The sequence below is a fragment of the Trichoplusia ni genome, chromosome 10 (assembly GCF_003590095.1).
Source record: "Trichoplusia ni isolate ovarian cell line Hi5 chromosome 10, tn1, whole genome shotgun sequence".
Classification (NCBI taxonomy): domain Eukaryota; kingdom Metazoa; phylum Arthropoda; class Insecta; order Lepidoptera; family Noctuidae; genus Trichoplusia; species Trichoplusia ni.
In genome coordinates this window covers 10,775,334-10,790,346 of record NC_039487.1, presented here as the reverse complement: position 1 = coordinate 10,790,346, position 15,013 = coordinate 10,775,334, and the positions used below count along the sequence as shown (strand labels likewise).

Here is a 15,013-nt window from a genome sequence, read left to right as displayed (position 1 = left end):
TACAATTAAGAATTGAAATTGAAATTTTCGCAGATGATGTATTTCTGTAACCGTTATAACTAAATAAATAAATCGTAGGTTAATTAACGTAACGGAACGATCATAAATATTTTGGGTGACCATTTTATTCTTCACTTCTTTATATTATTCAATTTTCACTGTCGCGACCGATTTTTAAATACAACCAGATTTAAAAAGTACCCATTTCTTCACGAAATATATTTTACTGTTTTATCTCCAGTCCTTTGGTGACGTCACTTTAAAATCCAGTGTTATCGTTAATTACAGTTGTACATGACTTAGAACACGTCTCTTTTATCAGTTTTGTAATAGTTGTAATACTTGGTTAAACATTTCCTATGTTTGCCCATTATAGAGCAAGTCATTTAGAGGATGAAACGATTTTATCTCTTATTTATTTACTTGTCTGTGTCTTTGTTATGTTTCTCTATATCTAAGAAACTAGCTGTTGCCAGCGGCTTCGCCCGCTACATATCGAGAATGATGTCACGGCAATATAAAATCGGGATGAAAACTGTCTATTCTATCTAATATTTATAATCCAGGTCGTAAAATACTGTGGGTGGAGCTCGTGCCTTAGCTATAGCCGTATAAGTGATTCGATCACAGGTTAAGCTGTGATTGACGCGCTTGGTACGTAGATAGGTGTCCATCTTTATCACAACGAGTTCCTCCGTGTTTCGGAAGGCACGTTGTCAAATTGTGGGTCCCGGCTGTTATTCCTACATCTTTGCCAGTGGTTACGGGTAGTCAGAAGCTTGGAAAGCCTGACAACCAGTCTAACCAAGGGGTATCGTGTTGCTCAGGTAACTGGGTTGAGGAGGTCAGATAGGCAGTCGCTCCTTGTAAAGCACTGGTACTTAGCTAAAACCGGTTAGACTGGTAGCCGACCCCAACATAGTTGGGAAAAGGCTAGGCGAATGAAGTTGTAAAAGACTGTGCTAAACTTCGTCCAAAAACGTCTAGTGGTTTTTGCGGGAAAGAGTAAAAAACATACATCCATCCAAACAAACTTTCACGTTTATTATATTAGTAGGATTATCATTTATTTTGTATTATTTTCTATATTTAATTCTATATTTTCAATTTTATATTATATTAAAATTCTCAAAGCCAAATTCTGGCTAAATTAGACACTGACACACTATTTCTCTCTTTATTTCATTTGTGTATGACAAGTCATCATTAAATTACTAATGATTTGATTTGAACGGAAGGGAGTGTCAGAGTTTTACGGACTAAAACCTATCAATGTTCTTTGCTTTGCCATTTTGTGAACTGGGCCTCGCTCGGTAACCCATTTGGACAATCCCACTGACAGCCTTGTTATGGGAAATCATCAAATTGACCTCTTCTAACTAGCACCTGCCAATTTTCCTTTCCTTTACCCTTCGTGTACCGGGGCCACGATAACCCTTCCGGACAATCCCGTTGCCCCGGCAAGCTTCAGCCTTAATAAGCTTCACTGAGCTAAAATATGGCTAAAATATAGACCTAAAAGCAATCTATTTCTATCATGTTTGTTATATCATCTGCTCTATGAGTAACAAATAACGGGTATTTAACTCTGTTTTCAATATATTGTATGCAACAAAGGACGAACGTAACCACTAATCACGAACGCTATTATATTACTGTACCCTGCGCCATTGTTGCACACGTAGACGTATGGCTGTTATTGTTACTTGGCTATTAACTTATTACCTTATTACTGACCACTCCAATCAACGTGGGATATGTATTTTTTTATGTAACTAGCTTTTCGCCCGCGGCTTCGCCCGCGTCGAGGTCGGTTACATCGCGTTTCCAAGAGAACTCTTCAAAAGTCCGGGATAAAAACTATCCTATGTTCTTTCTCAAGGTCAACTCTATCTCCGTACCAAATTTCATTGAAATCAGTTCAGTGGTTTAGACGTGAAAGCGTAACAGACAGACCGACAGATAGGGTTACTTTCACATTTATAATATTAGTAAGGATAGTAAGGATGACAACCAGTACAGTTGTGTCTACATTATAGTGATTGTGTTATTATACCTCTGCTCTGAATAATTCTTCTTCATACGCATGACATTTTTAATCGTGTATAAAGTCCTCTAAAGAAGTCAAAACTGCGCTCAAGCCAACTCTCCAGAGTATACTTACTATTATAAACCGTGCAACTTGAATTATGTGTGCCAGAAAAATGCCTCTGTGACTTGTCTGTCTTCACTTATCACATTAAAAGGATGTGGATAGGGCAAACATTTTCTTTTGAAGTTGGATTGTTGCAATTGTGTAAGCAAGATAGCATACCACATGGTGTAGAGTGGCGTCTCTCTTCCTCGTCTGCAATTTAAGAGTTGGTGGTAGACCTGCAGGGAGTTTTGACCCGGGTGGTATCACGGGAAATAATAGTGACTAAATGTAAGTTTTAATAAACCCTGTTACAGCTTGTTTTTAACAAAAGACGAGAAAGCTTCCCGTTAATGTGCTTTTGCTAAAAATCTGCATATTTTTTGCGTATCCATTGTAAAGAGAACCGTGCTATGTGAATTTAGTATTTCATTATTAACTTTCGTTTTTGTAACAATGAAAATTAACATTTTGGTTCCGAATAATTTCAAAGACTTTGTAATGGTTTAAAGAAAAAACTACATTTTGTTTTAGGTGAGAATTGTACCAAAGTAATAAAAACGACTGTTAGAGTTTTAATTCGAGTCGTAATCTAAATTTATAAATCTATGCAAAACTGCACGTTTTTAGAATAAATCATAAAGCATTGTAAACAATGACAACCAAAAACCACAATGGTGTATAAAACCCGGTTTTATCTCGAAGAAATTTCTTAGGGATCTATTTACGAAGCTTTAAATTACAAGCAGTTTCCCGTCTATAAATCATGAAGACTGTTTACCGAGCAAAACCCATGTTATTTTCGAAAGTATAGAAAATTGCTTGGTTCCGCGGAATTTCTGTGTCAACTTTCAGTAAGGGTTTCCACCATCTCACGGCTTTTGTTGCTTACCAAAATAGTTTTAAGACAAATATATTATTTGAATCGATGTGATAAACAACATAATATACTATTATTATCTTAATCAAGGCGAAAGGGAAATGAGTGAGGGCTTTTTACATCACTAACCAATACACTTAGTAACGGATTATAACATTAAGTGACCTTTAAATGTACCATCATTGTTTTAAAATGTAAATGTACATGATAAATGTAAACCGTGCTTTATTTTTTGTCGACTCTACCAATTAGTACCAATATACATATAGAACATATAAATACAACATTTACTTGTCCCTAATTAATCAGGAAATTGTCGTCACGATATAAGTAGGTACCTGCAATGTTTTAGAAGACCACAACACCAAACGTGTTCTATTGGCACACTGCGATAACCCAGACCTTTGATACGAATGATATTATGACGCTACGTATACGATTTTATAGATACAGTACCGCAATAAACCAGTATATCTACAAACATCATAAGAAAGAGATGGCGCTATCTGCCGCTGTAGCTCTATCTCTGTAATTTTAACAAAGTGGTCATAAAATGTCAAATCTCTATTATCAGACAGTGTTTACTCCTTTACGACAGCCGTGTGCGTCGTGAAACAAGACCTTAAAGCTACGGAATGTTTGAAGAGGCATTGATAATGTTTTTTTATGTTTAATGACATGAGATGAAAGATTATTTGGGATTAAATGACTTATTATACGTAGTCATACAAAGTTTATGACTTTGAGCAGATGTAGGACATAAATTTTGTATAACAGTTTTTCAAAAATTTTAAGTTTTCAAAGTCATAAATCCTTTATGTGTTAGAAAAGACCAGCAGAAACTAAAAACCGTAGAACCTGCAAAGCTAGATAGCCAACCTTGATACCTTATTGTTCTTACAAAACCTTCACTTCTTCGTGATCGATTTCGATGTAAAAATACATCGTTTATCGATGCAGTGGTATACAATCTCTGAAGAGTCTTCATAACGCCTTCATCGTCTGTGGTTGAGAGCTTGAGTGCTGGCAGGCCGCCTTTGTCAGCGTGTATTGTGCAATCTATGTATAACTTTTAAATATCGAAGCAGGTCTAACTGGTTTTGCCATGTTCATTGAAAGTCTTTTACTGTAAATTTATGCTGATGACTTCTAATGTGAAGACTGGTGCTAAACATGTGTCTTTTTTTGTTACAGGCGAGTGCAGCCACGCGGCAGTTTAGTATCGCCGCTCAAAATGTTGCGACCTGAATCGCCACTCGCTGACCATCGCAGCCTCCTGTCGCGGCGGTTGCTGCCCGCCAAGGCTCAGATAGCACCAGCAGACAACAAGCGAAAGAACAGGAGGTCGCTAGAACTTAACCCTCCCTCGAACGACCATGGTCCATACGACTACTCCAAACTTCTCATTTCGAAAACGACCGACTCCTTAAACACAGAATGCCCTCGCAAATTGATTAGCAAACAAGATTCCACAGATAGCCTCAAACGTGCTCTGCTATCTAAAGACGATAAAAAAGCCGTTATCAAGGAGTCGGATAAAAAAGGCCAGATCTCAAAACAAGACTCTAGTGAGAGTTTAAAGAAAGCTTTGCTCTGTCGACAAGACTCAAATGAGAGTGTCAAGCGGAAAGAAGCCGAGGCCAAACGTGCACAGAAGGAGGAAACAAAAAAGGTTCCGGAAATCAAGAGAGGGAGTGATAAGAAAGGTTTACTGGAGACTGATATAGATGAACCCTTGAAGAGGATTTACGAGAGACGGACGGGGTGTGCGCGTCCTACGTTGCCGCCCGTGGCTGAGAAGACCGCGCCGTCTCCGAACTCTCCGAATGGCAGCCCTAACACGCCAACCGTGGCGGCCGTGGCCGAGGGCCTGGCGCGATGGGGCAGCGGCCTGCTCTCCCCGAGGGAGGAGCCGCGCCTCAAGGCTGCCCGAAGCTGGTACGGCTATGGCACGCTACCAACAGACAGCGAAAAGGTAAGACTAGGTCCCATTGTAGCGGTAGTGACCTACGACAACTGTATTAATTCTTGTTTTAAAACAATACGCAAGGAATGTAAACAACAAAAGCTTACTAATGGTAATTGAATCTCTTTGGTGTCGTTTTCCTTTCATTACGTGTTTCATTAGGGTCACCTTTGTGCATCACTCGACTAATAAGGTCAGGCGTATATCGTTGTTTTAATTAGATTAATTCGACACTCATTTATTTCTGGTTGTGTTCCTATGTAGCACGAAGGATACTTGTTTTATATTTTCATACCGTAGCCTTAGCATTGAATTGTGACGTCATAATAGATGCTTTTTTTTGTGAACGCGACCTTCGGTAATGAAGATACAGATAATGATCGATCCGAACCTTTTTTTGCCGACGAGCCAAGTTGCTAAGCAGGATTTTGACCTTTTGTACATTGAACCTTAATATGAGGATATCAAATAACCGTAAAATAATAAGATTTGAAGTTTAAATCTTTTTATTGATGATGATATTTTCCCCCAATTTTCCTGACAGAGGGTTTTGCCCACAAATGCTATTAATATTAAAACGGATTCATGAGATGAGATTTTATGGTTTGTTTTTAAAGGTTTTAATTGTTGAATTATATTATTAATGCTCTTAGAAATACCATAATGTTCTAATAACTCTAATCTTTTCGTCTTGATGCTCAACATTGAAAGCCATACATAAATATAAAAACAATGTTATACTGAAGGAATAGAAAGAACGGATATTTGAGGTTCTTCATCATAAGCTTTATTGACGAAATTATGGCATTTTCATTAAAATTACTTAGCATTTACCGCAATAACACAAGTACGTTTCTCATTTCTTTTATCTTCGAAAACGTGATATCAAAAAACTTTGATACCATGTTTATTGTCACGAAAATGCGAAATTTTGACCTGTTCATAAAATATGTTATGAATTTAGAATGTTTGGGGAAAACAAGGCTTTATTCGCACATGCTAACGATCGTACAATGGTTCTCGTTCTATATTCACGCCATCTGTGCTAACAATGAGTAACAGTATATTGTATGAGCCTTTTAGTTATACCCTGGGCGTTGCTAATACCAATTCGCGTAGCATGTCATTTGTTTTACATAAAATGACAATTATTTCTGCGATTGTATCAGTGTTTTTGTCATTCACATTATTGTGTTTCTCGCTTTGATACATCTTCATTTTCGCAAGTTGAAAATGCAATATGCAGTGATACCTATCCAAGTATTGAAATGATAATCAAAGTTGATATCTAAGTGATGGGTGTTGCGATACGGCTTGTTAAGTTATTGTCCCATTTTATGAGTATAACCGTGTATTTTTCCTTCATCTTTTGTCTTTTCTTTCTTTCATCTTCTACATATTTAATTATTTGCCTACTGTGCATTGCTATTGTTGTGAGTTGATTTGGGTCAAATAGAATAACCTAGCATGGGCATTCGGCTATAATAAATATACGTGATAGTCTTAGGTATGCCTCAAGGGTGTATGAAGGGTCCCGACCTTAGTTTGCAGGAAATACTGATTTGTTTCGAATTAAATCAATATTTATTAAAATATATGCGTATATTTTTGTCACCACGGCAATAAATGATTATATACCTATTATGCTAATTATTTATAAATGTTTTTTAATCTACTTCATAGTTGTACTAATTAATCGAGAACACTAAAAAAACTTACTTTGCCCGCACGATATTTCATGTTACGTAGCTACATATGACATGTGTAAAAATATCCGCGTTTATTAGATTACAAATACCGCGCGAATCGATGGCATTAACAAGAATCGAGTCGTTCGCCAGCTTTCTAGTAGCAAAAACTCGTTTGTTGGCGCCACGCTCGATCGCGCACCCATTCATCTCGTCTCGATACAATCGGGAAGCGCGATCGCGGATACGGAAAGTACTTTACTCCAATTACTCACACTACAGAACTACAGTACGGCCATACTACATTTTTTTCCCGCGTCAAGGAAGCGTTAGGGTGCGCGGGCGCATGGTATCGCGAGCCGACGCACTCGCCACTCGGTTGTTGACACGAATGGTCGTAACGTAACTCGAACGCTTTCGTAAAGTATGTGAAGTGTGAACTCGTAGTAACGTCTGTCCTTCAGTGTCCAAGTGTAACTGTGACGTCATTTTTGATGGTGTGTGTGCAGTGCTGATTAGTGTGATAACGTGACCTCAGGATTATTATGTAGTCTATCTGACATTGATTGATTTTCATATATAATTATTATGCCGAACGAGGTCTACCGAGCAAGGGTAAGGTTATTAACTGTATAGATATAAATAATTTTCAGTTAGGTCAATTTTCTTATGTTCCTAGATCAATTACTCGTATTTCGAACTCCTTAACCGAATTCGAAAACGGAAGGTTCACTTTTAATTTATTTACCCTCAATAATTATGTATTAATTGATGATTAAACCTTAGTAATATTTAATACGTATGAAATGTCAATATTTTTCCGTAATGTAGGCACTTTGGACATGCGATAGCTTCTATAAACTGAAAGGTTATCTTCCCTTATCTGAGCGTGCGAATTGTAAAAGTCGATCAAGGGAAATTGTTGACAAAATACGCCGACGTACTTCACATTAATAGATTGTTGTTTTTTTTACTGTAAATTTTGAAGGCAATGTCAAATTCAAGAGCGTATACAAATGTATTTTTTTGAATAACTAGACAAGGTTTTGAGTAAATTTAATGTCTTAACAATAGGTACAGGCGTGGTAGAGGCGATGATTAATTATAATAAAGTCCTAACTTTTCCAATCTAATATCTATGAAATGAAAAATAAAAAAGTTAATTCCGTACGATTGTCATTAGACTTCGTACCTAAAGGGTAAAAATGGACTCCTATTACTAAGGCACCACTACCTCTCCATATGTTGTTTGACACCAGGCTGTATCTCATGAACCGTTATAACTAGATAGTTACAATTTTCAGTTTGATGTTTGTTTGTTGTCGCTACAACAACAAAAACTAAAAATGAAGATCGAGGTGAAACAACGGTTTGTAAATTCATAAATTTGTTGAGTTACAAATAGCACTCAGCCTCAAATTAATATGTTTTCCTTATAGTGTCGCGAGTTCGACTTTTACTCGTGCTGTTATTTTAGCTGTTAGTTCCTATATCCAGGATTTAAACACGTTGTAGAACATCTAAGAAAATTAAATAAATTACAACAATTTTCTTATCAGAACAATTTAGTTCTTGACAACTGTGGTCAGATAAGGTTCGTTTTTTCGTAAGCGTAGCGTTCAAACATGTCATTGAATGATTAATTATGTTAGTTGATTCAAGTTTATCGTTCCCATGTTTGTTATTATCATCACTGCGTATAGGGTCAAGTCATCGGGTCGCTAGGTGATTCAGGCGCCCTTGAGACGCGACGCGACGCCCCACTTCTTCTTTTTTCCTGATCAAAATTATGTCATCTTTTGTCTCAAGTATCTTTTGTCTAACATGTTCAATACCGATGTGGTTCGCTAGCTTTTGTTTTTCCTTATTCGGGGACGTTGTATCTTCCTTACATATTAATTACCTATACGGGAGTTATTGTTCATATTATTATTTTTATGTTTAATTCTTGGTCATATTTCTTTTAATTTGATGAGGTTCTGAAAGTTGCAATGTGCAAACCAAAATTAGAGCAATACAATAAAGGAAACCTAAGTGTTTTCCCAAAGTGTAAGTTAATTCTACAAAATCGGTCCAACAGTTTGTTCGGTTACACGTTCATATACTCTCGCATACAAGAAAATACTGTGAAGATCCTAAGTCGTCCTTATTGTTTGAAATTGTAGTTTCCTATTACTTATACACTTTTAAATTGAAACGTTTTTTAAAACAACAAAACATGAACTAATACCGTAAGATACTTCAAAAGTTTCACTTTCTATCAATCATCAATCATGTGCAATCTCCTATCAATTACCATCCATTTTGAATATGTTTGAATCAATCATACTAAATGTATCTCAATAGCAATTGATAATAAAAGAGAGAAATGAAAATAAATCATTTTGATTGAGAATATTCTTTCAAAAAAAGAAAGTTGAATTCTTCTTAGTCGTTGCACTCTTGGCAGAGTGGTCGTGGTCGTCATTTCAGCTGTTAGTGGCTCGCCTAACTATACGCCGCCATTCCTGTCTGATGGCCGCCTTTCTGGTGCAGACGTGCAGGGAACTGTCCACAGCTGCTCTTATCTGGGATAGAGAATATTAAGTAGTTTAAGCTAAAAATAATTTGAATATTACTGCAATCGAAGATAGGTAATTAAGTAATTATACTGATGAGATACGTTATAATTATACTATTACATAAAAAAAAAGTTTTAACAGTTGAGAGTATTTCTAAAAGTTTAGATAGTTGATAATCTATACTAGAATATTATAAAGCTGAAGAATTTCAACGCGCTTATTAAGTACTATTCTTTAATAACTAGGTATTCCGATTTGAATAATTATTTCTGCGTCATAACCCATTTATTCGGAAAGGCCATATGGCCTTCCTGATTTGATTTTAAGACGCAAAGCCGTAATGGAATAGCTGCCATCCATCTTATTTTTAGTATGGCACGAAAATCTCAGCAAGTTTCTCTCAGTAGTTTTAATTTGAAGTCTTTTGTACATTTGGTTCTCAGAAAAATAATATTAAGCACCATGTCTTTATCGAATAAAAATATATTATTTTCTCTATATTTTCTCTCAGCAAACACATCTTTAAGTTTGAACGCCTATCTAATTATGTTTCACACATACTTTGATCCCCGTGCACCCCTATATTAGGAATTTCTGCTTAATTTCGCGCTGAGCACAAATTGCGGAGTACCCGACCTTTTTGAAGGTCACTTCATATGACGTCATCACGAGTCCTTGAAGGGCGGTGCCCTTACGAAGTTACACGTAGTTTCTATTCACTGTTTTAGCATATTTAAGTATTTGAGCTGAGTTTGATGACTTTTTGTTTTCGAGTCGACGAACTATAAAGAACATATTAATTGTTGATTTCGATTAATATTTATAGACATATTATGTTTTTTTTGCTGCGGTACGGGTATATTCGTTAGTTTATTAAAGTTTGTTTTAATTTATTATATTTATTTGTAAATGGTTCAATGTCATCAGTGTTGTCCATTTTTAGTTAAAATTATCCAACGGCTATGTTGTGGCGTCAAGAAAAATACAAAATGGCAGAGGTAATATGCCATTTTAAATATAATATACAAGAAACCGGCCAAGCGCGAGTCGGATTTGCAAACCTAAGGTATCCGTAATGATAGACCAAAGACAAGAAATTAGCGATAGAAAATGGTCATCTACCAAGTAATTGACTACTTAAACTCAAATGAGTTTGTTTGTATTAGTATAACGGCAACAATAATACATAATCTGTGGTGGGTCTAGCCATATTTAGTTTACGACATACTGCGTCGTGACGGACGGATAAACAGCGGCGCGAATAACAGGATTCTGCATTTACCCTACGGATCCCTAGAAAAGAATATATTTTTATCATGTCGCCCTATTTCACGTCGTAAATTTATAAATAATAGTAACGACATATTATTAAAAACAGCTGTCTGTCAAGATTCAAACGTTCCACAGGATCGCGATAATGTCAGCGATTCGCGTGACGCACGTAAAGACGTAAATATAAATAAAATGCTACTATTATCAGTGATTATAACAAAACGCGAATCATTTAACCTGTCACAGTTTTTTTTATAATCAATATATTTCTTTTTATTACATAATTTCTAACTGAATTAATGCTGAAATGAAAATTCCGTGATCGCCTTCGCATGTTGGTTGAAACATCGCGATTTTTTTATTTATTCATGCATTTTACTTAGAGGTAGCTCTCAACAAGATAGTTGCAAGCCTCTTTTCCGACTTTTATTAAACATCTAATAGCTGTAATTTGGTCCCATCATGATTGGTACAGTAGATTTTATTTGAAGCCTGTGGTACGTTGTTGCAAGATTGTATTACTGTCTCCGTCGTTATAAATTAATTTATCGTTATAGTTTACCCCCGACGCAAAAAAGCATGTGTTATGTTCTCGGGCATCTTAGCACTCGAACGGATTGAGCCTTTTTTTAAAAAGAAAAGGATATTAAAGGTAAAAAAGACTTTTGCAAAGGTCTCACTGGAAATGGAGAATTAGGTAATAATTATAGAAATGCCCAAACATACCCATCTAATTTGCTATCTTATCGCTGTTTAAAAATTTCACGTCACGGCCTGCTATCAGATATTAAAAAAACATTCACAATATCAAATTTTAAGTTTCAATGTCAGATTTTTTGCTAATCACAGTTTATCTTGTTTTCTGTATGTATTCGGAGTAAATATTACAATATCTGAATAATCTGAATTATTCAGGTCCCGACAACGCTCTGATTTGAATATCAACAAATGTAATTTGTTTTTAATCAAAGTTTACTGATGTTATTTAACATTCTTCCATATTTTATTACTACTGACTGGTCATTTGTAATAGATTTTTTTGAGTTCTATACAACATGTTTATGTTTTGTTATTTTTATATTTGTTTATTGCCGCTTCCTTACAGGTAATTGCGTTCTAGAAAATAACTCCATTCAAATAATAGTCCTCCTGGATGCTAAAAGCTATAAAAAGGACACGCTTATTTTTTTTTAAGCATTAATAAATATTAAAAGATGTAACGTTTTACTCACGCGTATTTATCTGGAGTGCCCGACTAGTTTCGGACTAGCTGACGCGGCGGGGTCGTTTACTGACCGTTGTCTGCTATACAAATCGTAGACACACAAAAACATAAGATTTATTCAAAAATATAAAATTAACAGATAATTTTTAGTAGATACATTAATTTGGTAGAGCTTAAAATGGCAGTTTCAGAATTTGGTCATTTCTACTATAAAGATTTGCAATACTTTAACCCCGTTGTACAACATAAGGCCGCAATTATAAATCTAATAAATTCTTCTTGTTAGAGTTACCCAAAGGGTAAAAAGGGAACATTACTGAGGTACTGCAGCTTGTGCTTCTTACCAGGCTGTTCCCTTGAAATTGAATTGACAGTTGAAAAGTTCACCACTGATGTATTTCGGATGCCGACAACACATAATAAAAATAATTGAGGATATGCAACCTATTTTGGTTGCAAGTTCAGTTTCCTATAGCCAACTGGGTCGCGAGTCACAGACGAACACATGGCCCTTCGGCAAGTATGTGTCATTGTCGTCACACACGTGAAATCGTAAACCGCACTATACATATATATACCAATAATACGAGCCTATACACCTACGTCCCACTGCTGGGCACAGGCCTATTTCTGGAAAGGGAAGGTTTAAACTACTTTAAACATTGATCACTACGCTAGCTGACTTCGGGTTGGCGATTTCAGATTCCAATGTTTGGATCTAGGTTTCCTCACGAGGTTTTCATACACCGTTTGTCAGTGGTGTCTTGGAATAATGACAAAAGTACATATCAGTCACATTGGTACTTTGCCTCCTTTGGAACTAAACCTGCATCTAGTGAATATAAATCCATGCATAGAACCGGAAGGCCGGCGTGACTTAAACAGTTATATAAAATAAATACAAGGAAGGCTTCCTAAACATATCTGATTAATCCATACAACGTCATTGCGGTTTAGTAGTGTCTGCCGATCGACTAGCCGTGTTACAGGCGAAGCCGCATACCGCAATCTAATAAGCTGCTACATCTAAAAATAAATCTAATAAAAATGTTCTAGAACAACATTGTACGTAATTACGTATTAATAGTTCTATACAGCTAGCCTCGTTTGTACAAAACTTTTTATAAAAGCTGCTTTTTAATCTGTGGGAAAATTGATGCGTGCGTCAAAATCAACTGACATTAGCCGTCATTAGCGCTGTCAAGGTTCTAATAAATGAGAGGTTATTAGAAATCAATAAGGAATAAAATTAAATAAAATTCATGTAGATGGTTGATAAAGTCAAGGTACCTATGTATATGTAGTACCTATAGCAACATGAACAGTCAGGGTCGTATAAAGAAAATGTCCTACGACGGAATGTTGTTTCAATAAGAAACGTGTGTAGAAAAACAATCAGGGACTGATTGGAGCAAACATTGTTTCACATTGGAATTTCTCATGTATCGCGGCCGCCTTTGTACACAACATACCAAGAATAAAAAAGCAAATTACAAAAATACGGAAAGTGACGAAACATGTATAAAGCTAACATACATGTTTTGCGAATGTCTCGTTGATGAGTAAATTTTAATAGATATTCACGAAAATATCTGAATCTTTCACTCATATTAATTTCATAATAGCTGAGAGTCGAATGAAATAAAAGACAATCGGACTTATTACTTCTAGTTACAGACGAGTAAGATATGTTTGTAAACAAAGCTATTGTTTTGTAATTCCACATTTATCACAGTCTTAGACATTTATAGTATCTACGAGCTTAATGTATTGATTGCAGTTTTGATCCGTTTATAGGATGTTTGCAATTAAAAAAGGAATAAATGGGTCGTTTTCTTTTCTACTGCAAAAATTTGGTCAAAAATATATTGTTAATGTATTATAAAATTTTCAGTAATAAACATTTTATATAATCTTTACTGCAAACTTAAAGTAGGTACAGTACTTAAATACTTTACTATTAACCAATCGAATCCGAATTATGCTTTTCATCATTTTCGGCTGAAGTGTTGCCTCATAAAGCTCACTTTAATTTTTATATTAATTTTTTCACCTTTTCTTCTTGATAATAAGAATACTTGGTACTCGATATGAAAGGCTAAAGTCAATAATATTGAATAATTTAACACTTCTCATTAGAATCGCAATTTAGTTGCTTGCGTCAAAAGTGTGCTGACGCAAACCCGACTAAAATCAATGTATTGACGCAGAAAGTGCAATTTTCAGACTTACCGGCTTATGCTTTAAAAACAACTGCCTGGGATATATGTACGTACTGTAGTTATTATCTTGCATCTCTTTGTATTTTTGTATTATACTAGCTGATCTGGCGAGCTACGTTTTGCCGAACTGATTTTTGAATCTAAACCAAACTTGGTCGCCACTCGAATGCTTACAACAATATATTCAAATTGCTTCAGCCATTTAGAAGTTCAGTGACATAAACGTATAATACAATTATAGAAGAAAAATAAGTGCCTGAGATGAAACTAGGTCCAAAAAGGCTTAGGTATGTGTAATCAAATTTCTATGAAGTTCACTTTTATTAGACATTTAATCATATTTTCCATTCACCATCCACCCCAGTTTCAGAGGGGTAATAATCATTATAACTATAAGTAATACAATTTTTCATCAATAGTGATGTATCACGATATACCGATACTGGTCTCTACATCACCGTAGTGTATAATTTGACATGGTCTAATTTCATATTTTTTGTCTATCTAACTATGCGTCATAATACCAAAACTAGCAAGTATAGCCTGAACACCCGAACGGAACCATTACTGACGTAACGTCATGACGTATTTATGTAAATGTATATTAATATACAAATTGACATTCAATACAGTCGCAGCCATAACTTACTGTTATGGCCTACGGCTTTCTGCCAACTTATCCAAGGTCGTAGGCTTTCGTTGTTTTTCTCTAAGACTATTACAGAAGGCGACCTTAACTAATCGCTCAGCTAATGCTTCAGGGCTCAACTGATGCGTATTTATACATCTATCATTCCCTCCAGGGCCATATATTCACTTTTCTAGACGATTTTTAATCATATGACGAAAGATACTAGATAAACTTGCAAGGTTAAATGATACACGTGGTATATAATCAGCATTAAGTATACATATTTATAAGTGCATTAAGAAATTGTTTACAAACTTGATTATAAATGCATTTAATTAGCTCCGACATGTTATCATTAATCATTTGTTCGAAGTATGTCGTCCTATCAGTCTCGAGTTCTGCTTATTTTCTCGACGAAATGGGCGTGTCGTTGT

The 15,013-nt window shown here is 35.6% G+C and overlaps 1 protein-coding gene across 1 annotated transcript in view; it reads left to right on the top strand.

Annotated features, from left to right (window-relative positions):
• LOC113498089 overlaps positions 1–15,013 on the top strand; it is an 87,053-nt gene that overhangs the window by 23,058 nt on the left and 48,982 nt on the right. The window contains exon 3 of the mRNA XM_026878004.1: positions 4,209–4,989. Coding sequence (XP_026733805.1) covers positions 4,249–4,989 — 741 coding nt within the window. The 5' untranslated portion in view covers positions 4,209–4,248. The remainder of the gene's footprint in view (positions 1–4,208; positions 4,990–15,013) is intronic.